This window comes from Sander lucioperca, chromosome 21 (assembly GCF_008315115.2).
Source record: "Sander lucioperca isolate FBNREF2018 chromosome 21, SLUC_FBN_1.2, whole genome shotgun sequence".
In the NCBI taxonomy this organism is placed as follows: domain Eukaryota; kingdom Metazoa; phylum Chordata; class Actinopteri; order Perciformes; family Percidae; genus Sander; species Sander lucioperca.
The window spans coordinates 22,318,649-22,344,838 of record NC_050193.1 but is presented as its reverse complement, the minus strand read 5'-3'; the positions used below and the strand labels follow the sequence as shown (position 1 = coordinate 22,344,838).

The 26,190-nt window shown below is 40.1% G+C and overlaps 2 protein-coding genes and 1 long non-coding RNA gene across 3 annotated transcripts in view; 1 reads left to right on the top strand and 2 right to left on the bottom strand.

Moving 5' to 3' along the window:
• The window catches only part of LOC116064014, a 61,972-nt gene extending 52,717 nt beyond the window's left edge, over window positions 1-9,255 (top strand). Inside the window, exon 6 of the long non-coding RNA XR_004108422.2 lies at window positions 8,463-9,255. This is a non-coding gene — a long non-coding RNA (uncharacterized LOC116064014). The remainder of the gene's footprint in view (window positions 1-8,462) is intronic.
• Window positions 9,256-11,564: 2,309 nt separating this feature from the next.
• cbx2 (chromobox homolog 2 (Drosophila Pc class)) lies at window positions 11,565-19,210 on the bottom strand. The gene is made up of 5 exons (XM_031318965.2): window positions 19,088-19,210; window positions 18,954-18,997; window positions 16,104-16,169; window positions 15,364-15,433; window positions 11,565-15,287 (listed from the first exon to the last, which is right to left on the bottom strand). The coding sequence occupies exons 1-5, from the start codon at window positions 19,157-19,159 to the stop codon at window positions 13,929-13,931; spliced, it is 1,611 nt and encodes a 536-aa protein (XP_031174825.1). The 5' UTR covers window positions 19,160-19,210; the 3' UTR covers window positions 11,565-13,928.
• Window positions 19,211-20,353: 1,143 nt separating this feature from the next.
• On the bottom strand, window positions 20,354-25,582 carry LOC116064034 (ectonucleotide pyrophosphatase/phosphodiesterase family member 7-like). The gene is made up of 6 exons (XM_031319099.2): window positions 25,254-25,582; window positions 24,678-24,823; window positions 23,683-24,312; window positions 22,001-22,235; window positions 21,023-21,146; window positions 20,354-20,668 (listed from the first exon to the last, which is right to left on the bottom strand). Exons 1-6 carry the CDS (start codon window positions 25,486-25,488, stop codon window positions 20,611-20,613), a joined length of 1,428 nt encoding a protein of 475 aa, XP_031174959.1. The 5' UTR covers window positions 25,489-25,582; the 3' UTR covers window positions 20,354-20,610.
• Window positions 25,583-26,190: the final 608 nt, after the last annotated feature.

The window sequence follows — 26,190 nt, the reverse complement described above, 5'->3', positions numbered from 1 at the left end:
TATTAAGTATCTAAAGAGATCATTTCTGGAGGTCTGTGAGATTCTCCAATGTACTTCAGAACCTCTGCAAACTGTTTCCAGGTCCACCCTTTTTCATGATTTAGCCTCTCGCCTACAATAACTTTAGAAAGTATTACCAAGGAGTGCAGCTCCGGTTAAACATGATATTGCAAAATACTGAGGGTGCAAAGGATTGGCCCACAGGTTGGTTGTAGAGTGATAAAAACCAGCACAGATAAATGTCTGATCACATTTAGTGAGAGAGAGTCCTGCTCTGTTAAGGCCCAGACACACAGTGCCGACGGCCAAACGTCAGCAGAAAAGGCAGTTGGGCTGATCAGTCTCCCCAAATTGGTCAAAAAAGTGCCTTGGAACACACCAAAGCGACGAGACGTAATACGTCTCCAAACAATATTTGTTGACAAAATATGTGGTGCTGCAGAGACGTCCCGGCCTACAAATAGTATCCTACAGACTAAAGAAAAAATCTTTGTTTGGTACAAATCCTTGCACAAATCACACTATTATCATTTAACAAAATTTAATTTTAAGATTTTTCAATGAAATGATCATTCTCTCCAATATCATGAATCATATCGCAATCGCAAAGTCGAAATAATTGCAATTAGATATTTTCCTCATATCGTGCAGCCCTACTTGTCCTTGGCTTGCTGGCATACCTCATGATGCTGACAGTCCACTGTCAAACGATGAAGGATAACAGGCCCAACTCAGTGCTGTTTTGCTGCAGGGGCAGGAGTTAACGTTGCAACAAAAACTGAAGAGGGGACGGTCAAAAGAAAATTGTCTTAAATTGAGCAGAAACTTCCATAGGGCATAATACCTTGTTTTGCTAGCTAGGACATCTCTACTGAGAGTTTCACCCTGTGGTTGTCACAGTGTGACAAAGAGAATGTGAATGCATGCGACAACCTGAGATTGGCTGAGAATGACAGTTTTGGCAGCCTTGCTCGAAAGCAGGGTTACCAAAAGTTTGTAAAGCATGAAGGTTATCAGGAGCCAAAGCCCTCCAGCACCAGAAACTGAGACTAAAGCAACCTCACGTCTCCATCCTGATGTCAGAGCGCCTCATTAACACGCCTGTGGGTTGCTGATATAATTGCCGTCTGTCAAGGTGCTGCACAAACATGTCACGTCAATACTGCATGTTTCATGGGCAGGACGTGTGCCTACGCCAGGCTTAAGCCCAGATTTCAGCAGTGAGATTTTAGCACATTTGTATGTCGCAAAGATACATTTCTTTATTGTGTATATCTCACTTGTTGAAAAGGAAAACTGACTGACAAGTACCTCACGTTTGACCTGCAAGGGTCTAATACTCATAGCACACATATATTTGGTTTTACAGGCATTACCGTAGTTAATGCTTGTCACTAAATAGTTCCAGCACATAACCCCTCCTAAAACCACAAATTGACGATTTTAAATTCCGTTTGTGTGGGTGTTAAACAAACGAGATGCAACACGTTAAGTAGTGAACTTTAGGTGTTAGTAAGCATTTTTTATCACTTTGAAGAGAGCCAGGCTAACTGTTTTCCTCTATTTTCAGTCTTGATGCTAAACTAAGATCTCTCCTTGTCTCCTTACATTTTCAGCTCCATACTTAACACACAAGACTTGAAAGTGGTACCAATTTTCTCATCCAACTCTCAGAAAGAAAGTGAATAAGTGCATTTTCCTAAATGTTGAACTGTTCTGTAAACATAAGCCGTTTTCTCACATGAACTCCGGACAATGTCCGACGAATCAGATGCGGACATTGTCCGGAGTTTCCCTTTTACACATGTAGCACACAACAAGAGATTGTCCGTGTCAGTCGTACTATATGGAAATTCTCTGTTTGGTATGTGCGAGGAGTGGCGCCTGGGTAGAGCGTGCAGGAGGCAGGACATGATGTGGATTAGACTACGGTCACGTAGCCAGTTGGTAATTTGGTCAACAACCGAATCTCTTACCGTTCCTTGAATTTGTCCTGAAGAATAGGGCGTTGGCGACAGTGCCGCATGATAGAAATGTCATCAAAACGCCCACTCACTCGCATTGAATTGTCTGGACAATGACCTTCTCTATTCACACATGGGGTCAATTGGACATTACACAGATTTTGTACTAGGGAGCTGACAGGGTAAAGTCGATTTAAGTTCCGGTCCAACGATTCGGACATTTGCATTCTCACATACAGCTCCTCTGGGTAATGTCTAGATAAGTTCAGGGTTGCAGTTCATGTGTCAAAGGGGATATAGACAGATTTCCTGGATGCAAAGCATGTAATATCGTTCCATAAAAATAACGTAGCATACTTTTTTTTAAAAAGGCATTTTGCTTTGCATTCATACACATTTTAAAATGTGTCTACTGTATTGTTTGCCCCTAAGCATCTTCACTGGAACTGGGAACTGCCTGGAAAACTGGCAGAAGCAAGCAGAGATTATAATTACTGTATCTTTGAAGAACAGTGAACAGCTAGAAGACCGTGCCATGCTAGAGGACATTTTCCTGTGCTGATTTCCTCAGTTGTTCTGCAGATCCAAACTCACAAAGCCTCTACCTATTTTGTGAGCAAAGCAACCTACTGATGCCTGAACAGAGGGAGAAGAAGAAAGCTTATAAAAGAGAAGAACAAAGGGGCGCAGGCGGCAGAGTTTGGAAGACTACAGATTTATCACCCAGCCATGGAGTGGAAAAAAGTGCTGCTAGTCTGGAGAGTGGGTTTCCACTTCAGTTTAATTCAGTGTGAAGTGTTTAAGACATGAGTGTGGTTTGGGGAGATAAATGGGAAACCCAGGCTTTTTCCGTTGAGACTGACACCTCTCTGTATTCTGATCTATAATAACTTTCTCAGTAGTATTTTTCACAGTTAGTTGTTGACAGGCTGCAGTGGTAATTTGCTGCATGTTGATTCAGTATTTGAAGCATGTCTTGTTTTGGGTTTAAACTGAATTATTTATTTTTAGCTGGTGAAATTTTGTATTTTTTTTCTGACACGACTGGAAGCCACCAGTTTTTGAGTTTTCATTGAAGGAATATTAATCACATCTGCTGAACAGTACGTAACTGCATTGAAGTATTTCAGGAGATATCTGCCATCTAGTGGTACAGATGTGTGCAGATGTTTTCCACAGCTACACTTAAAGTGTAACTCACTCAGATCCTCCTCTGCCTGTGTCAGTGACGATGGATGCAGCATGCAAACTGCCACACTGCTGTGGTCCATTGATTAAAAAGCACAAGTGTTCAGCATGTTAACAAGGGCTAATATTAGCACAGAACATTAGCTGAGCTTTTATCTGATATATATACAGTGCTGCTCATAAGTATTCATACCCATGCTAAAGTTGACTAAAAAAAGGAATAAAAAAATCATCTTTTGGAAATTGATCTTAATGCCTTAATTAAAGAAATGAGGAAAAATCCAACCTTTTAAGGACACCAATTTGTTTTGTAAATGAATAATGTATTGTAAATAAATAAATGTTCTTCCTTAAAATACAGGGGCCATAATTATACATACCCCTATGTTAAATTCCCATAGAGGAAGGCAGATTTTTATTTTTAAAGGCCAGTTATTTCATGGATCCAGGATACTATGCATCCTGATAAAGTTCCCTTGGCCTTTGGAATTAAAATAGCCCCACATCATCACATACCCTTCACCATACCTAGAGATTGGCATGGTTTTATTTCAGTTAGCCTAATAGGAAGAACATTTATTTATTTACAATACATTATTAATTCACAAAAAAATTGGTGTCCTTAAAGGTTGGATTTTTCCTCATTTTTTTAATTAAGGCATTATGATCAATTTCCAAAAGATGATTTTTTTATTCCTCTTTTTAGTCAACTTGACCATGGGTATGAATACTTATGAGCAGCACTGTATATATATATATATATATATATATATATATATATGTAGATCTAAGACTAACACTAACAAACACTAAATAATCTGTTTTGACTTGGTAAATCAAGAGTTCTCAAAACATTTGATCCATTTGGTACCTCAGACAGAACCTTACATTTTACATTTTTTAAATACTGTGCATGGCTGTGTGTGTTTGAAGACTCCCTTTGTGTGAGAAATCTGCACAAAATGGCATGTTTGATGAAAGCTGGATGACTTGGCTCTGATATTCTAGGGTCACTGGCACTGTTAATGGTGGCTTTATTACCATGGCATGTTGACCTGAAGCACTGCTTGCAGTCTAAGAAGAAGCCGAGGAGCTGCATGAAAATGATTACACCGCAATTATATCAGCCACTTTGTTGCGACTCCTCACTGCCCAGCTGTCTGCCGCCTGCTGCCAAGAAATGGATTAGTTTCACGGCTCCTCTAATAAGACCGTTAGACCAACAGCATGAGCTCAAATAAATAAATGAAAGCTGCAGATAGGGGGACAGAAATAGATTAATATTGCCAGACTGCGGCGTGTGTCTTCATCCAGCCATAGCTGGAAAACTGGCAGAAGCAAGCGGAGATTCTCATTATCTCTGAAGAACAGCGAACAGCCACAAGACTTTCACCGCGATCAGTCATACGTTCTCACACAGGACAGGCCAACGTCAAACAGAGAGTGTTTTGTATCCCCGTAAGGGCAGGAGTACAACTCAGGCGGTAATAAAACTCAGGCAGACCATGTTGGTCCTGTAAACGTAATCTGCAAAGTGTTAATTACAACCTGGCGCCTCTGTGAAGCTGTGTGTGCTGGAAGTCAGCTGAGTTGTCAGCTGCGTCCTGATCTCCCTCCCCTAAACAACATGGCTCGAGCCATGGCGACAGCCTTGGAAACGAGATTTTCTCTCTGTTGATGATCCTGTTTGAATGGGCTGCTTTAAACAAATTAAGAGCCAGTCAGATGCTGTGTTTGTGTGACCCCCTTTCTCCTCAGGGGTGGTGGTGGTCGGGGGTGCAGGCAGCCAGAGATCCTGTGTTGTTTACTGTCATTCATGTGAAGTGCCGAGAGTTTGTGTGTTTACCACACAAACCTTCTCACAGATGACACTCAATGAAAACGCTCTTAAGGCTGCATTATGGCCCACACAGCAATGAGAGGCAGCTGCTGCAGAGCTGCAAAGATTAATCGATTAGTCAATTGGCCAACAGTTAATTGGCAACTATTTTGATAATCTTTCCTTCAACTTAAAAAAACCAAACATTCTGTGGTTTCAGCTATTGTTTAATCTTTGGGGTTTGGACTGGTTGTCAAATAAGGAATACAGGAATTTCAAAGACTTCCTCTTGGACTCTTGGAAATTGTACTGAGCATTTTATAGACAAATCTGTTAACTGATTGATTGACAAAATGTTCACCAATCAAGAAAATAATCATTAGTTGCAGCACTGGATGGCGGTTCTCTTTTTTTTATACTTTTCTTTAACTGTTTCTCATTATTCACATCCATCACCTATCAGCGCTGTTTGAACCTTGCAGAGCATAAAAACATTTTTTTCTGTGCTCACTTTGGTTTTAAGGAAATTCATCCCTCCTCTCTTTGGTGAGACTTAATTCAGAAAGCCCTTTCTCTGTCTACCCCTGTCTCTGTAGCCCCAGAGGACAGGGTTCAGTCAATGAGCCCCACTCTCAGATTTTGTTATTTTGTTATTGTGTAATGGCCTCCAAAGGTTGAAGGATGGCTCCTCTACAGGTCTCCCCGAGGAGCAAACCCTCTATCTAGACATTAATCTACTGCTGTGAGACAGACACGCTTGTTTAGCTAGCACAAAGCCCAGTAAGCTGTTGTCTCTGAGAAAAAGCTGGCCGTCTCCAGAGCCACTGGAGGCTGCGATGGCTGGAGCCAGAGTAATGACCTGTGAAATTCACCGATAGAGTTGTCCTGTTGCACACAGGTCCGCCGGCACCGGGCCTTGTTCGGGGCCTGCCGCTGATTTATCAGCGCGCCTCTCCTGGTGCCATTGGCTTAATGGAGTTTTATGTGGGTTGACCAAAGGGCCCCAGTTTTGTGGAAATTAATGTAGTATTTGGGACTGTCAAAGCTTGTCAATTATCTGTTGAAATGCCTTAAAAAAAGCTACATTTTAAAATGTTGATTCTAAATTATTTGGTTAACTTGTCAATATTTGAGCTTCATTTTCACAAGTGTATCGTAGCAATGGTTTCAAATATTTGCATTGCTTTGTCGTGTGAAATAGTCAATATTTTCTCTCCTTCTCAATCTGATTAGGATGTGAGGCTGAAAGTTAAGTAGATGAGCCTTTGAAGGTGGTAAGGAGAGTAGCTGTGTCTTCCCCAGAGCAGATTATGCAAAGATCAGAGGGGCAAACTTCCCACTGGCACCTTCTGTCTGGTAGATACAGTTTGACTTTGTTACCTCAGTTTCACAGCAGAGGGAGATTCCTATTTATTTCTGCCCTGTGGGTGTTAAAAGAAACCGCTCGCTGGAAGAGAAACTGGTTTTCATATCAAAAACGGCCTTTTTACAATAACTCCTCAGACTCTTTGTCGTACTTCCTTCTGTCTTACTTTTTATTTTACAATATCCTGTTCTTTTTGCCATTTTTTTTACAATGTTTTTCCCATATTGTATTATTACTTAAGCATTAGTGTTATTAGGCAACAAACATATTAGATAATATCTGTAAATGTGTGTGTACACCTAAGCTAGTGGCTGTGCGAGTCTGCACAGTGGTGCTTTTAGCAAAATGCTAATGCCAGCATGGTAACTTGCTGATTTTTAGCAGGTATAAAGTGTACCATGTTTACCATCTTAGTTTAGTGTGATAGCATGCTGCTAATTAGCTCTAAACGTAAAGTACAGCAGAGGCTGATGAGAATGTGATCAGTTTTTAAGGTATTCGTTCATAAATAATCATGGCAGTCTATCCAGTACCAGTCAATATTTTAGTCTGGACCAAAGTGGTGGACAAACCAACATTAAGAGCCACGCCGCTAGTGTGGGTAATACACATTAATGTAAATGTTGGCTTGTACAGTTAGGTCCATAGTTTTCACTGCTCTTATCAATTTTTTATATTAACATTGAATCAGTGACGATGTAAAGGTTCAGCACTTATCGTTTCCATAACTTCTTGGTAGATATTTTAGATTTCTTTTGCATTTAGGAAACAGGAACAGGAAAAGATAAAATCAGGTTTTCAAGTGGTACTACTTAATAAGTATTTACACATCCACAAATCTTCTAGATAGGTTAAATAAAAGAGAAACCAGTGTCCTTAGTTCCTAATTGACAAGTAGAGATTTTGTGGTTTGCAGTTCACCTGTCTTTGAACTCTGACACATCATTCGGTGTGCCTCAAGGCTCAGTTTTAGGTCCTTTTAATTTGTTATCTTTAAACACTATGATGTCATCTATAGACACATCTGTGCTAATGTTATGCAACTGCATGTTGCCATGCACACAACACTGGGCCTGGTTGTTCCTATTTAATTGTATGTTAGATACAGATGTCCAAGAACATCTTACCGCTCTACCAGGACTTACAGTAACTGTACTACTTATTGGCTTCACTGACCAAAGATATACTGTCAACTGAGCTACAGACAGCTGATGGTATTTCTACCTTGTTTTAAGAGGCAGAATTATTGGTATTGGGTTTGACTTGAAGTTTGAACGACATATTATGACTTTCACAAAGATTGCATTGTATTATTTCCATCCCTTCATTTTTTTTTATCTCTTCAGTACTGGGAAACTCTTACACACTTTTCTTTCATTTGCAATATGCTTCTGTCTGACTTCTTTAAATAGCAATAAATCAGTTGTGGTTATCCCAAATGTTGCTGACAAGGACTGTAGGACTGTAAACATTTAATTAGTTTTAAAGTTGTGTGCTCGTAATATATAACATTTATCATTCTCGTATTCTCATTATCACTCAAGTATCTAGAGTTGACCTGCTTATGATCCCCATAAGGCTAGGACTTAAAATGTATTGTATTAACTTCTTATTAGCTTGCCCTTTAAAATAGCCTTGACATGGAGGTGAGAAAAGCAGTTGATATTATTTTATATAATTATATAAGCTCTGGCCCAAACTCCAACCTTTTCAGTCCAGTCAAAGTTATTATTGATTATTCAATTCTTATTTATCAATTTGTTCTGCCTTTTCCAGCTCAAAAACTCAAATCAGTCAATGTAGTTTATTATATAATTTGTAACATACAAAACTTTATTTGCATAACTGACTTACAAACCCAATAAATTAATTTCCCTCTAATTTCACTCATTATTCATTCATTGATGAAGATGATGATGATGATCACATTTTTATTACTTTGACATTTGATGTGTCCAAGTAGAAGCTTCAAAATAATTATATTGGAACAATATGGCTCTGGCATTGCATCTCTCACATTTTACAGGTAGCTGAGTGGCAATTGAAAAAGTGTTTCATGGAACGAGGATGACATAAGATACCACGACTAATCAATAGGGTTTCTCTCTGCCTGCTTGCCCTTCAGGTGTCTGTGAATTCAGTGGGAAGGAGGCGGAGTTCATCCGGTGTAATAAAAGTAAGCTTGGAGGAAAATGTGACAGATGTGGAGGCCTGTGCCAGCGAGAAAAGCAAGAGTGGGACTGTCAGACATGTCGACTCCGGCGTAGTGATGGATGGAGAGTGAGGTAAGACAGATGACATCGTCTGTCTGAGGCCGTGTTGTCATAGTGGAGGATTGCCGCTTGTCTTAACCTCTCAATATCAGAGAGCAAACTGAAGTTTGTTTACACTGCTCCAGTGGAGTGATTTAGAATGAGGGGCGAGGGAGACGTGGGTGTAGAAGGTATGCTCGCTGGAGGGTCGGATCAGGTTTCTAAACATTCCCTTTGAAATCGAATAGCAACCATCCCAGGCGTTTTAAACTCAACCAGCCCTGTTTGGTTACAATTCTCAAGGTAGAGAGGATTCCAAACACAAATACAAACAGAGAAAATGAAATATCAATATCAGTATTGGCCTTTAAATACCCATATTAGTCAGCATCCAGCCTGGAGTCTGGCCAAAGTAGAAAATAAAAAAGTTTTTTACTGTTGCTTCTTTGCGATATGGAGCCTTTATCAAGCAATAAAAGAACAAAATATAACTGTTATGAGAAACCACTGTGTACCTTTCTGAATAATAGACCCTTTTCTGACAATAATTTCTATACTTTGTACTAGTAATTTACATAGTGAAGATTGTGTGCCTGCAAAGATAAGTAAAACCTTTTTCTGCAAATGAAAAGGTAGGTAAAATATGTTCCCATGCGTCCCTACTCATCCTTTGTATGAGTTGCTTACTTACAACAATGCATCATGGAAAAAAGCATATTTCTGGCTTTTAAACAAAGGCCAGAGTTAAGCAAAGAGCTGATTGATTTACGGCATCTTGTGTTGCTAAAACAATAAGACGTTCTGGGGAAAAAAACAAAAACATCCCCGGAGATGAACTTGCTGAATGCTCTTCAAAACAACATGGTTTGGGGGTGTGTGTTATTGCGATGGAAGATGGATTGGAGTCTGGCTTATTTTGCCAGGAGTCAGGTGTGGGGGGGAATTGGGGTTGGTGCATCGGCGCTGGTGGTGAGGTGGGGGTTTAGGCTCATTTCCAACCCCAGCCTGAAGTCAGTGCTGGGCCGGGTTGTTGGGTATATGTATGTGTTGGAATGGGGGGGGGGGGGGGGTTGGGATTACACTGTCACACTGTTCATACTGTTTATGCATACCAGGCCACTGTGAGTGCCTCTTTGTCGCGTAAGTGTTTACTTGAATTTATTTTGGGAGAATTCCACATGACTGGGACGGGGATCTCTATAAATTATGGAATCGAGTGCTTTGTGTAATGATAACTTCTGTCAGTTAGTCAGGCTGTGTGACAGTGTTTTTAAGAGTGTGTAAATACAGGGGTGGTGAAAGAGGGAGAGGGGTGTCTGTGTGTTGAAAGGTGTTGCAGACTTTCTTGTTCATTTAGTCTCTTCAGCAGAACAATAACAATGCTGTAAAATGAGCTTCTTGCACCACTTTCCCCACATGTATGCTACTGAGAACTAGAATATAGGCCTACTATACCTACTTATGTTTACTTAAGTACTGTACTTAAGTACAGTTTTGATATATTTGCACCTTAGTTGAGTATTTCCATATTATGCTACATTTCAGTTGGAAATATTGTACTTGTTATTCCACTACATGTATTCAACAGTTATAGTAACTACTTACTTTGCAGATTCAGTTTTTACATACAAGAAATCGGCTTATAAAATATGAATAATCAATACCTTTTGGAAACTCCCAGAACCCAAAGGTGTAATCTTCAGTTATCATTTTTTTGTCTGAACAGTTAAGATCCCTAAAGACATTCAGTATATAATGATATGAGGTATAGAAATGCTGCAGATTCTCAGATTGGGGAAGCTTTGAATTGATGTCACTTAAAACAGTTAATAGATTGTTAAATTGTCAATTATTTTAATGTCTTTTGACTAAACGATTAATCAGCCAGTCATTTCGTACAGAGAACATAGCACTTTTCTGATCTGTTATGATTACAGGTCAAGAGTTAAGTGTGACAATAGCCATTTATTACAACAAAATGGCCAGTTCTGGCAGCTGAGGAATGATGGGAAACCGGACAGACAGACTGGCTGTATTGTCCTCTGTCCTGTTAGAAGTCCACTCTGCTGTTACTAAGAGATTATTTGATTTGAAAGACTAAGTGCCAAATCAAAAGCTGAGTTACTCTGCAGTTGCCTCCCCTGTCCTCAGTGGAGCTCTGGACTCCCAAGTTTGTGGGTTAAAGACACACAAGGTATTGCATAGCCAAGCCACACTCCATACCTACACAGAGCCGAGGCAAATCAAACGGAATGAGCGGCTGAAATTGAATCACTGGCTATACAGTGTAAGTGTTGGCATGTCAGAGGCATGTACAGGTTTACAATATTATCAAGATCATCAGATGAGGATGCAGTGGAAACAGAGGACATCTACATTTCTCTTGGCAAGCTCTTGAAATGAGAAACTGTGGTCGTAGATAACTTAAAACTCGAGCCATTGTTGAGAACAAAAACGTGATGGGGAGCTTTTAACGTAAGAGAATCAGAAAAGTGAAAAGTTTGTTTGCTGCATAATAAGATGCATTGAATTGAACAGATAACATGAACAGATTATATAATTATGGCTAATTAAGAAACTGAAGCACTCTTGGGTGTCTTTGCCTTCAAGTACAACAGCACCATCTAGTGGTTGTTATAGTAAATGTGTCCATGAGTTGCAGTGGAGACATAAAGGCTTGACTGAGTTTCTGTTATCTTGTTTCCTCCCTAATAAATGTGATTTATTTAGCAGTGGTGCTAATGAAGACTACACCGACACTGCTAACGTGCTGGAAGTAGCGTAACTGATTGGTTAGTCTGAAATATGTCCAATAGCAACTGCAGGAGCCCAGCGTGGTGTCTTCCAAATTGCTCTTTTTTTACTAATCCAAACATAATCAATTTACAGTCGTTTAACTCAGATAAAAAGCAGCACATTCTTACATTTTAGAAGCTGGAACCAGCAAATGTTTGGCAAAACAGACAAGTCACACATAAGGTTGTACCATTTATTAGTCAATTTGACAAGTGGCACAATACAAGGATTGATGACACCGTCCTACCCTGAAAGGCTCTTAAATTTGAAATAAATAAATTGTAAAGAGAACATACCATTGAGATGGTTAGTAGATCTAAAATAAAATAAAAAGATCACAACTGGAAACATACTTATGCCAAGTTCGTTCTTTTCATTAAGAAAAGCAGATACAATAAAAAACATTCTCCTATAAACACCGTGCGCTACCCCATAGCCTATACCATGACAGTGATAAATGACATTGTGACTGCGCCTAGACTAAACTGTACCTACTGCCTGATGCATGTTTTTGACTTTAAAGAAATATATGCAGAAACTATATTGACAAGAAGACAGCAAATGCTGTGCACAAATTTTTTTCACCTGTAATATGAGAATTCACACATTTTGTTTTCAGCTGTTCCTGAATGGAAACTACTTCAATAACTTTTGATCTATTGCTTCATTAAGGCATCAAATATGTGTCTGTTCCATACATTTGTGATAAGTCTTCCTTTTTTTTTCCTGTTTCAAAACAATACAGACAAGAACATGACAATGGTGCAGTCTCTATGCTATGCTCTACGGGTACTCCTTTATTGAACAACCTGAAATTCTAGCTATCTTTGGGGTAATGCCTTTGTGTTTAGTCTTTGAGAGAAAGAAAGGCACAGTCTGCAGAGCAGGATTAGACAGAAGAGTTCAGTCGAAGTGCTTTGTTGCTGAACTCCTCTCAAGGGAGCAGAAAGTAGCGCACATTGTTGTGGTTTCTTTACCGTTACATCACTTAAAGATCTTTCAATTTTTTTTTCTGGGAGGCCGGGCCTGCAGCTCCTGAACCCATGCAGGCAGGTGAAAATGAGACGTCTGCAGCTGCAAGGAAAAGAAAAACAAGAAAACAAAAACATCTGGTATTTCAGTCCTCGACATTTTGAAACACCAGCAGCAACCGACCCGACGACATCTGGTGTTTTTGTGGTCGGCGACAAACAATGCGGAGCGGTTTATTGTCAAGCTTTGTCCACACCCAAGGGTTTCCCACAGTGGTTTCAAAGCAGTTGCTTCGTCTCAAAGGCTCATGGGAAAGCTCCAACAGACTGAGGGAGCGGCATCGTCAGGTGTACTGACCGAGATCATCCCGTCATGTCAACACAAGCACCTATTCTCTGGTGTTTGTCCATATTAATAACAAGTCTGAGAAGAGTAGAGTTGCTGGTGAATGAAGCCCAGAAGTGATGCAGAGGCAGAAGAGCAAAACTCAGGCCGAGTCTTATCTGAACACTGAGATACTGTATCTGACTCCCCACATGCTTCAGCCTGGTTGGAGAAACTGTGCCGATAAGCTGGCTGTACTGTGGAATGAAACTTCTTTTTGAGACGATAATGGTGCGCCCAGTTCAACACCAGGTGGAACTCAGAGGCTGCTCTGATGGAGCTTTTCATTACACCAAAAATAAAGCCATTGTCTGCTGCTGGAGCTGGTCGCTGGTACTGACCCGTTTATACAGCATGAGAGTCACAATACATTTAGAGCTATATGAATAACAATTACATGGACACAATGATGGTATATCCTGGAGGGAAAGGCTTTCCTGTCCCCCGAGAAATGAATATACAATTGCAGCAAACGTAAAAAAAAAAAAAACGAGGTAGCTAACTTATGAAAAAATGAACAATGCTATACTAAAAATAAAAAAATAAAAACTGGTTTACATTAGCTATTAATTGATATGGATTTACAGCACGGACTAAATGTCTCCTACCCATTAAAGAAGCTACGCCTCCTGCCTACCATTTCATCATTTCTCTTATCTGCTGTGGTGTATGTTATAACAAAACAGATCTCATCAACGGAGAAAACACAGACGAGATCAACATGAATGATCCTACCTGCAACCTACACGGGGCATTGGAGTTTTGTCTTGACACTTGAATGAATGAATGTATACGTTATTTTTCTCCAGGACCCCAGTTCCCGCGTAAGTTAGGACTCACTGAAACCAGGATTAGTTTCATCAGACTTGATCAAACCACAGCCTCTTACACCTCAGTGGGCAGTGCCCTTCCTCCACTGCCATTTCTCGAACAATTTGTAGACATGAGCAAATAAATAATCACAATCAATAACTGGTGTTCTGTCCTTTGTTATCTTTTTTTTTTTTAAACCTAAAAACTGGTCTTTTACTAAAAGAAGACGAAGCGCAAATTGACCTCCGGTCGCTGATGCATTCCTCAGGAATTCTCCTGCTAAAGGTTTTATCTAATTCCTTCAGAACCTGAACCCCCCCCCCCCCCCCCCGTTTGCTTCAAAGCCCATCTGGTTTGCAGTGTCTGGGGTCCTGTCAGTAGTTGCGAATGCTGAAGAAGCCCACGCTGGTCGGCGACTCCTTGACTGTGACAGTAACTAGATTAGCAGTAACATCCGTTACAAACACATGTTCTATCAGACTACGTGTGGGCTTCCAGTCCTGGTTCTGGACTGCCACAGAGTGATCTTGTCCAACGTAGGAAGGATCCTGGTCCGAGTCTGAGCTGCTCTCCTCTTCGCCTGTGCTCATGTCATTCATTTTGGCTTTCTTGTCTTTGGGGGCCGGTCTCTCTTGCTGGCTCTGGACCTCTGTGGAGGATTTCTGCACACTGCTCTTGTCCAGCCTGCCTTGGACTCTGGGGGTCTGGATTTCGGTCGCCTCCCTGGCCTTGTCTGCTCCAGGCTGGCTCTTTCTGGCCTGAAGTCTTCCAGGGGTCACTGGACTCTTAGGTGAATTATATTCCTGATTCTGGGAGACGGTGGTTTTCCTTGCTGGGTTTGTTGCATTTCTCAGGCCTGACGTTGGAGTAGTGCCATTTCCAGGAGCATCATTGCTTTGCACCAGTTTGTTCTGAAGGTTGAGTGGCTGAGGGCCAGAACCTTGATTGGAGGAGGCATTTTTCGATGGTAAGGTAGCCACTGCTTTAGTATTGGGTATCCGCTGCATCGTTGATACAGGGGCCTGGGGTTTCTTTTGTCCATTGGGGGAGCTTAGTGTATGCTGAGTGCTTCCTTGAACGAGGTGTTTGGATGCATTCAAATTCAACGCCGCTACCCCTTTTGATTTACTAGTAGCTGCTTTCAAATCCAGACTTGTCCCGCTGCTCATACTGGAGATGGACAGTTTACCCTCAGCAACATTCCTGCTCTGGCTGGATTTGTTCAGGGAGAGGGAGGCAGGCTGGACTAACCTGCAAGATCCCACGGCGCTCACAGAGTTTTTAACCGCCCCGCCCTGGGTCAGAGGGCTCCTGTTCTGACCACCCACTGTATCCCGAGGCGAGCCCCGAGGGAAACCCATGAAGGTGAAGCTCGCTGGGTGAACGGGCTTCTTGATCGCCCCCGGAAGATCAGTATCTTTGGACGACTTCAGGATTTTGCGAGGGCCCTTGTTCTGTGGAAATTCCTTCGCTTCAGTGGACTGAGGTTTCTTGCTTCGCTTTTTTGGGGGCTCCTGTTTTGCGACAACAATCTGTGCCTTCTTCTGAGGGACAGGGTGAAGGTCTCGTGTTCTGACACCCGGGGTTGCCTGTTTAGCGTGGCCGTCGTCGTCGTCATCATCGTCGTCGTCTGACGAGGATGAAGAGGAGGAGCACGAGGAGGAGGAATCGGAGGACGCTGATGACGAGCCAGATGAAGAGCTGCTTGACTTTGGAGCTTCAGGCACATTTTCCTAAATGGAAGAGCAGATGTCAGATACAGTGTACTACGCCAACAAAGAATAACATTGTGCTATAAATTGTACTTACTAGGATTTTCCGTGGTCGTCCCCTCGGCCTTTTCCCTTTCTTGCGCATTAGAAGCTCCTTTTCTTGCTCTCTGTAAAAAAAAGTTAACGAATGCTTAACGGTGGATTTTGTAGACTGTTTTGTGACTAAATTTGACATTTTTGTTGTTTCAGTGTTCAGTATGATTAAAACATGAAGTAGATGAGCAATATGATGGCCAACAAATTTAAATAAAGACAGCAAAATATCAAAATCAAGTATTTGAAATCTCACTAGGATTACAACTACATCTAACGTGTATTAATTAGGTGTGCATTTTTTTCTATGTTTCTGATTTTGCTATACTTTCTGCAATGCTAGAAATGCAACAAGTTCAAAGTTTTATTGTCATATGCACAGTAAGGAAACATGTTTCCTTTGCTGTCCACAGCATGCAGAACAATGTAAAATCTACAATATATACTACAAATATACAAAATAAAAATAAAACAATTTTAAAAAGGCAGCATGTGAAAATTAAAGCAACAATAATAATAATAATAATAATAATAATAATAATAATAATAATAATAATAATAACAGTAAACAGTGCAAATGTAAATAGTGCAAGTTAAGAATGTGTCTATAAATGCTGGTAAAATATGCCATTTTATTGAGATTGCATAAACCACTTCATCATATCACTTAAGGTGTTTGAGTGTTACAAGGCTAATGTTTAACTCCACTCATTGATGTGTTAATGTCTCGATAAGGACACTCACTTTTTGTTGAATGCAGCCAACAGTCTTGGGTCAAGGATGTTTTCTTGGGGCTCCCAGCTGTTGTGTCTGAAATAAATTAGAGTGTTACACATCGCAGTATTAAGTCAAAATAAAGCAGCAAGGTGGCCCAGCAAGATTTGACGTACCCTCCAGCCTCAGCAGGAAACCCCAAATTTAGAAAATGACCGTTCAACAGTTTGTTCATTCGTTCAGAAACAGAGGACTCTGGTGTTCCAGCAGCCGTGAACTTACTATAGACGACCTGTGTGTTTCCTGAGACAAACTATTTAAGAATTGGCTGAGAAAGACCATAAAGAAGTCCACTCAAAACAGGCAAAGAGCTAAAATCTATTGTGCTTGTGTCCACAGATATATGTACACTCTAATCACTACAATAAACCATCAAACAAGCACAGTGGAAAGCTTGATATGCAGTGTAAATGATTTGAACCGAGAATCGTTACTTGGTTTGTCTAACAGCATCGAAACCATTTCCAACGGGGATTTCAGAAGGCTGCATCTTGATTAATCTTTTTTTTTTTTTTACTGAAACATACAATCTGACAATCACACCCATTTTAAGCATTGACTGGTAGAGGTGTTGAAATCAATCAAATAATCGATGCATCGAATCGTGGACATGGAGGATTCTGCATCGATAATCGGCCGGGCCATAATCAATTATTTCGGTTTACAATTTAATGTATGCCTAACAACCTTTCTGTTTACATATTCTGTTATGTTTTGCACGTTCAGGAAGTGCCATGTGCTCAGTGCTGTAGTTTTATGTATCCAATTTATTTAGTATTAGAGCACTGCAGAAGGTTTTGTTTTTGAAGCTTGAAAAGCTATGAATTAAATATCCTATGTGGCTTTAATAGAAAAATGTATTTGACGCATCGTGATGCATCGAGATATTGAATCGAAGACATGATAATCGTAACCGAATCGAAAGATCAGTGAAGATTCACACCTCTAGTGGCTGGCCAGCTGTGCAGTGGTGAGAAAGTAGTTTGGTTTTGAATTCCTCTTCCGAAGTGAAATGGAACAAGCTTCGCGATCAATTTACCAAGGCTAAAAAGAGGACGCAGGGGAGAAAAGGGAAGAATTTGATACATTCTTCTGAGGCCGTTACAGAAATATATAGGGAAATTCAATGACTTTACAACTTGCCTCCCAAAGCTACTAAATCAGATTCAGTTTGGAGTTATTTTTCTTCCGACTGTGAGCACAAGTGTGGTGAAAACCAGACTTTCATTTCGTTTTATACAAATTTAAAAATATACTAATTATAAATTTACAAGGCAATGTGAAGGAGAATTGCGTAAAAACCCTCCAGGGGCTTGAAAAATGGTGTTCTCCAGGCAGCATATTACAGGAAATAATTATGTCAATGTTTAATGTTTATAATTTTACACACACATCAAGAACACTGATTCATAATACATGCAAGTATACACAAACACCATAAATAACAGACTAAGCGCATAGAAAGACAAAGCAGAATATAAACACAGATAAATAATAGGCTTTTAGACTTGTATGACAAAAGGAAATATTGGTTGGTTATATAGGCAGTCCATATGAAAAATATTGGTTGGTTAGAAGAAGTAATTTCAGGGCTCTTATAAACTGCTGTGAAGACAGATTCAAAACTGACTGTTGATCTCTGGAGAAAAACATGAACACACCAGGAAGGAAGAACATTTTAAGGTCGTAGAAGTGCTGTGAAATGTTGGAAGTGATGAAAATAGCCTAACTTTGATGCACTGGTGATGGCACCGCATGGAGTGAGTGTATTTTAGATAGCAAAAATAACCTTGTTTTTGCTTCTTTGTGGCACCTACACATTGTGGTCCAGTGCTTTTTTTTTTTTTTTTTTTAAATAGCTGTACTAGGCCTATACTTTTTCTAGATATGAAAATCAACGCATCTGTAAGCTCCCTTTCCCGAGTTTGAGTGTCTAATTATTTGTCCACATTTTGGAGAATTGCTTAACTGCAGAAACAAACTCAAAACAGGCCATTGTGTGTTGTCTTGAAGTGATCTGAACTACATGTATTTGTAATGACCTCTCTCCTCATTACTTGTTGGATAGCCTTTTCTGATCAGCTGTCACCACTGAAATAATCAACCCCCACCCTTCTCACTCACTCACTCACACACACACACACACAAAGGATGTGGTTCTAACAGAAAGCCATGGAGCTGGCAGGCAATAGTGTGCATTGATGGTGGATTACAGCAACAATGTGGAGTGAACAGAAAGGGCAAGTGACAAGAAATGAAGGCAGAGTGGAGCCTTGCAGCGACATTAATGCTTAATAAAAACTAACAAAAATAAATAACTGTAGACTTTGGTTTTACGTAACGAATCTAACAATATATATAATAGCTATAAAGTAGTTATTAATCAAAATGTCTCAAAAGTCCTCGTAAATTGGACTGATTGGTGTTTGAGTCACACACTAATAACTAATACTAATACAAAAAAAAAAAAAAAGTCAGGAATAAAATTACTAAAACATTACGATTAAATAGAGGTATGGAAAACCAGAAAGTTAAAAACCGATATAGTCGAAAACGTGTTTGCCTTGGCTTTCCGCTAACTTCTCAAATGTGAGGTGTTATGAACAAAAGAAATCCAATATAAAGGCAGATTTTGAAGATAATTATGAACAAAGTGTCCCCAGAAACTCAATGTGATGATTTCGCGTCGTTGTTGTAGTTCGGACTCGGTGATTTGAGTAGAACAAATAACGGTTTAGCGAACAGTTTAACAGAAAGCAACAAGCGACACGTTGTTGTTGTTTTCATTGTTTCGGGCTGAGCAGCACCACTTGTACTTACTTAGAAGACCACCCCCTCCACTTCACGAGAAACTCCAACTTTCCCTGAAAGAAAACCAAGAGCGGAAAAACGTTTGTAAAGCAGCCGATAGAAAACAACAGCGGATAACCGTTTCAATGTTTCACAGCTCTGACCTTTCTCAGCCGTTTGTTTAAAATGCATTCCGCATCAAAAACCTGCTCTCCCACGGCGCTCAGCTCCTCCATGTCTGCCTTCACAAGAATCCTTTATCAAAAGAGTAGAGGTGCGTCCAGCTCGTCGCATTACGCTAGGGCAGGACCGGATGTTCACAGCCTTGCCTTCAAAATAAAGCTATTACTAGGTAGAAAGTTACTTGGCGTGGAAATTATGATTCAGCTGGTCTGGCTAACTTGTTAGTCGAGTGCAGGTCTCTTTAGTAATAATGTTGTAATGTAAATGGATAAGCTCAGTGGTCCATAACTTGTTTTGGCCTACTCTAACATAAGATTTAACCTATTTTCTCATTATCATTTATTAACTGTTTTTTTTTCTTTCTGTTGCAATGTTTATTGTGACCGTTATGCACAGACCATACCAAGGTGTGTGGAAACCTGCTTTTTTGGCTTTGTCAGCAAGCAAACTAGCCAGTAAGTTAATTAGTTTTGTAATGTAAGCATTAGAAAGTCAGTTTATTAAAATCATAACTAAATGTAATAAAACATGCTGTACATTTTATATCAAAATATCCATAATGGAAGTTGAATAAAATGCTTATATAGTGAACGGGAGTTTTTCAGGATATATTTGAACAGTTTATTAGATGTAGACTTGCATTCATTGGCCAAAGAATGTGTGCCATAAAACATAGCCTATTTGTCTTATGCATTGCCATTTTAACAAAAAATACCACCAACACCCGCATTAGTAAAAGTGACATTAATTACAATTATTTGTATTCATGTATGTTTGTTTTTTATTTGATAGAAATAAAACACACAGAAATAGGGTCTGAGGGTTGGAGAAAAGTCCCACAGTCGCCAAGCATAGTGTTATTTTGAAAGTCGTAACCGGAAGTTTCGTGATTTCGTGCTTAACTTGATAACATTACACGAAGAGAGGCGGGCAACTGAGAATGTGGTTGGTTAAGTATGTCCCTTGGCAGCCACCGTCCTCTGGTCGAAGCACGTCAAGCACGTTCACATCTTATTATTATAACATACGCGGTTCACATATTGTAAGTGTAAGTAGAGACGTAGACGTGATCAAATAATCACCACTTTCTTCTCAAATCAGATCTTGAAACACATTATTTGTTTTTATTAGAGTTACCTATTTTACATTAATTGTATTGCTTTTAACTTTCTTTACTCAATATGCTGGCTTCTTGTTTTAATTGTTTGGGGTTTAAAAATAATTAAAGCACCATCTACATCAGGCAAACGTAACCATAAGTAAAGTAAAAATAAAAACCCAGATTTAGCTGATAAGTTATTTTATTAATTTGATTCTAATTCCCCAGTTCAATTGTTATTCTCCGTTTTTGAACAAAAATGATAATTTACAGAAATGGTTATGCACAACTCTGTTCCTGGGTTCCTCCTGCATGAGATGAAAAAGAATCACCCAGAAAGACTGCCCACACAGGCAGCTGTTTCTCAGTGTCAGACTATAGCACGAGTGCTTTTTTGTGTGACGATCACAGTGAAGTTTGTTTTGTCTTTTCGTTTTTTGGAAGATGCTCTGAATTTTCACATCTGAAACACAGCAAAGAGAGAGATAAATATTATTGTTCATCAGCTTTCCGCAGAATTGTATCAAAATGATGTGAACATAATGTGTTATTGTTTTACAGAATTCTGTTGATGATTTAACAATCACATCCTAAGTTAAATTAAAAATCATGTCATATTACATGTGTGTAAGAGTTTGGTCTGAATGATTACAGAAGAATCAATTGAAATATTATATTATAAAGTGAATTTGAGTACAATTTCCATATTGGGACATTAATATCAATATTAGTATTCCTAAAATATTATTGTTTTTACCCGTATTACCCAATCCAAACAGTAACAACATATAAAAAATAGTTTGAATTGACTCTGTACCTTTTATTCTTGCGTTTGTTCTTGAGTATTTTGTGGGACGTCATCGCTATAAAAACTACAACAAGAAATCCAGCCACTGCAGCCAGTCCGGTAAAGACATTTTGCAGGAAATTCACATATTTACCTGAAACAAAACAGAAAATACGGAGAGAATACATTCACTATATGTTGGTGCTGATATTTCCCCAAAAAAAGTATCTGGTTTTTGCAAACAGTAAAACCTACAGCAACCAGAGCACTGTCTCTACTCAGGCACTATTGCATCAACCAACCACATGATGGCGCTATAACAACTTTTTAAATTCTGTCCAATAACTTAATTGTGTGGTGTGGCCCAGACACACAATTCTTCTTCTTGCACAGTCAGTACTGTCAGAAATATCCTGTCATCTGAAATACTCACTAGAGCACAATGTGGATTAATCTGCTTCTGAAAATAGTCCCTAACAAATGCACTATTTCTTTGTTTGAGTATCATTTACTAAACACTACAGTACCCAGCTGTTTTAGAAAAGGACTGATCCTTCAAAACAATGAAACTATATATTTGTGAGCCGTTTTTTTTAAGATTTATTTCTTTAGTAGGAACCATTTGGTTTTGGGCTGAGTTCGAAAGACAGGGTAGGAAAGTCAGAAAATATTGAAAGATGAACTAACACATTGTTGGTTTTGGTCTTTTCATTGCATTTGTTGATTTGTTGAAAAAAAATTGAATATTCCAGCATTGTCCTTAAATTAACACAAAACACTTGCCATCAGGTCTTTAAACCTCCTTTCCTAAAATCTTTTCAAAGTTACCATGAGCAATGCCAGATCTACTTTCTGGTTTGAACCTATAGTAGCCCTACAGTGCGTCTGATTTGGACATATGTGAAGTCAGAAATGATGGATGAATGGCCTAGTAATGAAGGAGCAGGTGTTGGAGCGACACACTTTCCAGGCCACGGGGAGAGACTCATTAGTCTGATATAAACTCACCCCGAGTAGTAGCGCTAGTAACTAGCATGTGTTTGGTGGCATTCAGGTGGCCGTCGTTGACCTCCGGTTGGATGCCCAGGATATGACACATCAAGGGGTAGATGTTCACTGTCTCAAAGGGCCCCACCTCCAGGTTCTTGTGAAATGCTGGGCCCACTGCCCTGAAGAAGGGCTTCATGTCCATGTCTTCGTTGTCAAAGCCGTGCTCACCCTTGTTGAACTGGACTGGAAAATACTGCAAGGACACAGAGGGGTAGATAACATAATATGCATCACCCAGTTTGTTAGATTCAATTAGATTGTGACTTTTAGAAGCCAGGGATTTTTTAGTAACAGGATCTTATCAGCAGCAGAGTTGACACATCTTGGACTGCTCTTATTTAGTCAGCAGAGGGAGGTATTGCCCAAGAGAAAGAGTCATGCCCATTCTGTAGAATGAAGGAATGTTTTCTCTTTGTGACTTCTATCAACCAATGAAAGTGGCCAAATGAGAATTTGAATCCATCTTTGAGAATTTACATTTTCAGAAAACACCCATAAGACATATATTCCTCTGTTCATTTTGTAGTATGTATTCTGTTTATTACCAACAAAATGTGATAGTAAGCAGAATAACCTTATCTAAGCAGTTATGTAACAGCCTCACTGTGCTTATCCTTCTCTGAGATTAAACTAAAAGGAGTTTAAGTGGCCATATAGGGAGGGAACAAAGAGGCAGAAAATACAATCATGATCATGGCCGGTCGTAACCTATAGACTTTAGATAACCCATGTACTCCGTGGAATGATTATTTTCCTCATAATCAATTTGATGATTTTATGTTTGCAGTTATTTACTCTTTAAATGAAGTTATGATTTGATGGCTCTCTGTACTGACTGACACATTTAAATGCAAAGTTACAGCCCAGTGGAGTGACTGTGAGTGAGTGTGGAGCCAGATGAAAACACTAATTTAGAATTTTGAGGCATGAATAGCTTCATGAAGCGTTTGAGAGCAGTGCATGTCATCAGCCAGGCCTGGATTATCCTGAGGACGTGCAAATCCACTTGATTGAAATTGTAATGTACAAAGATTAGTATTTAACTCCTTGTTTCTGTTTCACCATTTCCTGTGAACAAAGTCTTGAGGATATTTTTTAGAATAAACTGGATGGCGCGTAGAGATTGTTTATCTTGCCATTTATCTGTATCGGTATATCGGTGCTTGTCATTTGATTTCCTTGTAACTGGGTCATAAGCATGTAAATTAGTGACTGTTGTTAATAAGGTACAAACACCATATTGTATTTTATACAGCATGCAATGTTTAGCTTTCATAGTTAGAGTAATGTTTTCTCATGCTGCTGCTTTAAAGCTTAACTCAGCGGCTTGGCAAGTTGATGGGCACATATGGCAACCTGAGGTAACTGTTCACTTTAAAGGGTAAATCAATAGGACTCGCAGTAGGCAGAAAACTGCTGCTCATCTCTCCATGGTTTTTAAACTTTCCAGCAGTTTGCAATTCTGGTTAAACCCAAGTCAGTGATGTGAGAGAAAACCTAGTGTTTGATATGTCTGATCATTGCTGCTGCCTCTCAGTGATTGGGTAACAATGAACAGTTGTATTTCTGCAGCCTTGCAGGTCTCAAACAGCCAATTCTTTAGCAAGAAAGATATAAAAGAAGACTATCTTTCAACGCACCCCGTTGATTACATATCCAGGGTCAGCAAATAAAATGATGGGGAGGATACGATCATTTTTGGCAAAGTGGAGCCTCTCTGGCATCTCCTCCTTCTTGAACACATGGAGGTGTGGATGGGCCCCCTTCAAGGCGTTGTAAACCTTCTCCAGCATGCCCGGCTTCGGCAACAGCATCCCAGAAGGGCCATAGTCCACCAGGTGAAAGGACAGGTCCCTAAACGAGAAGCCCGGGATCTTGGACAGGGTGATCTCTTCCACCAGACCATTTCGGTACACCGTGCTCATTCCGTGGTCTGCTGTGATGATGATGTTCAGGTGGCCGCTCAGCCCGTGTTGTTCAGCTGACTGTCTAATGTAGCCCACCGTTCGGTCCACTTGCTTGACCATCTCCCGGCGCTCTGGGGAGTCGGGGCCGTGTCTGTGTCCTGTGCCGTCTGGCTCACCAAAGTAAAAGGAGATGAAGTCCAGATCCTGGTCTCTGAACCAGCCCATCACCTTGTCTGTGTTCTCTTGCCAAACAGTCTCGTTCTTGTAGTTGTATAGCGGTGGCTCCCACTCCCGCACCATAGCAACCTGTCCCTGGTAACTGGAAGCTGTGCCAGGAAAGTGAAGAGAGCCAGCTTTTAGGCCCTGCAAGGGTAGGGGAAAGACATATTAATATCACACATATAAATATAACACATGTACTTACACATGCAAGGGTTGATCTGTTCATACTGTGGGTGAACATGCAAGGAGAGGAAATTAGTAGTTGCAGGATTTTCATTAATCTTCTTAAACCTACAGCTGAACATTTTAGGCTCCCTTACAGCAGCTGCCATTTGCATGCAGTTAACATCTATATCTGCAAAATAATTTGCAATATGACTGCGGTGAAATACCTGGAAGGATTCAGCAGGCCTACAAAGGTGTTTTGTCAAGAGAAATAGTTTCTAGTGCTGTTAACTGCAAAACAGTCTCTCACAGTGATAAGATGGAAATTGTGCTGCACAGACCTGTCTCTGCGCTGTGATCCAGATAGGCAGAGTGCCATTGTCCCACCACTCATTTACAAACAGAGTCTGATAGTAAGGCATCTTCTCAGTAGTGGTTGTGTTGAACCACATGTTGTGGATTACGCCGTGATTCTCAATGTAGCGGCCTACAGAAGAGAACCACTGTCAGTCTGCTTGCACTCATTATTCATAGTGTGACACATTCACATTAAAAATTCTATCAACTTAACGGGCTGAGTGGCATGACGCTTTTGGACAAGGTCTTATGACCAACTTCGGAGATTAGAGGAATTTAATTTCAAGGAAGTTAAATTTCTTTTAGCTGGCACTGATGATTTGAGAGTCAAAATAAGAAAGGGAGCAGAGCATTCTTCCCTCAGTCATCCAAGCATAATTATCTTACTCAGCTATAAAAGCTGTTGGACCCTGGGACATTCAATTACAACTAATTCCTCTTTCCCGTGGCTTTTTTCAATCCTAGCAAAGTAAACTCAGAGCGGTTCCCTATGCCGTCATGATATGCAGATCCCCTGCCAACTGGAAGCTGTTGTAGAAAATGTAGAAAAAACACTTTACCTGTCAAGAGGGTGAAGTGTGTAGGACTGGTGATAGTGAGGTAAGGAGGTGTGACATAGAGGGCTTTGACTCCATCCTTGGCCATTTTGTCGAGGTTCGGTGTGTCCACATCACGGTCGTAATCCCACCGGAATCCATCAAAGGAGATCAGCAGCACCTTCTGTCTCTGTTTGTTTACCGGAGCTCCGAGGATGGACGAGGCCCAGAGGAGCCAGAGACTTGCAATCCACAGCATAGCGAACACATGCACTTTACAGATCTTGACTCACTCAATCCTTCAGCTAACACTCTCATTTACAAGATGGTCCACCTCTTGGCATGAGGTTTCTATAGCCAACAGCTTCCGAGCAAAGTTTCTCCAACGTATCTTATCACGAAGATTGGACAGACTTTATCTCAGCACTTTTTACATGCAGCCTGATGATGTTTATGATCAGTTTTACGACTAGGAGTTGTGTTCACAGTGAATTTCCAGACCTGTTTTGCTCTTGAGGACCGGCAGTAAAGCTGATTAATCTCTCTGGGCATCATGGCTGTTTGTTTCTCTCTAACTCGCTTGTTGATGCTGTCTTTCTGTTTGTCTGCCTATGCCGTCTGTGTGTCGGAGTTTCCTGTGAATCACTGACAATGGGGGAATGACACTTTGATGGGTTTCACCTTGAGTTGGGATGGTGCATGATTGATCTTACACCAGGAAAAAGAAGAGGAGAATGAGAGTATATATCTCTACGTCAGCTAGCAGTGGTCTCTCGGGAAGAAAAGACCCTAATAGACATATTCATTGTAATAACTCTAATGTGTACATTAGCCTAAGGATATTGTTAAAAGATCTTATAAAATCTACATTGATTGTCTTAGCAATTGCCATGACGATGGACAAACTGTTAAAAAGTGAACTGCAGCCTCCTCAGTGTGTCAGACATATATATATATATAT

Bases quoted from the DNA above. Each gene is read 5' to 3' on its own strand.
- cbx2 (XM_031318965.2), bottom strand. From the start codon at position 19,159: ATGGAGGAGCTGAGCGCCGTGGGAGAGCAGGTTTTTGATGCGGAATGC. The intron at 15,434-16,103 runs GTGAGTGTCCTT...TTTTTTTTACAG, and splicing joins TTGGCTGCATTCAACAAAAA to AGAGCAAGAAAAGGAGCTTC. The intron at 15,288-15,363 runs GTAAGTACAATT...TCTTCCATTTAG, and splicing joins GACGACCACGGAAAATCCTA to GAAAATGTGCCTGAAGCTCC.
- LOC116064034 (XM_031319099.2), bottom strand. From the start codon at position 25,488: ATGCTGTGGATTGCAAGTCTCTGGCTCCTCTGGGCCTCGTCCATCCTC. The intron at 21,147-22,000 runs GTGAGTTTATAT...GTTTTGTTTCAG, and splicing joins TACTAGCGCTACTACTCGGG to GTAAATATGTGAATTTCCTG. The intron at 20,669-21,022 runs GTACAGAGTCAA...GCTGTGTTTCAG, and splicing joins AACAAACGCAAGAATAAAAG to ATGTGAAAATTCAGAGCATC.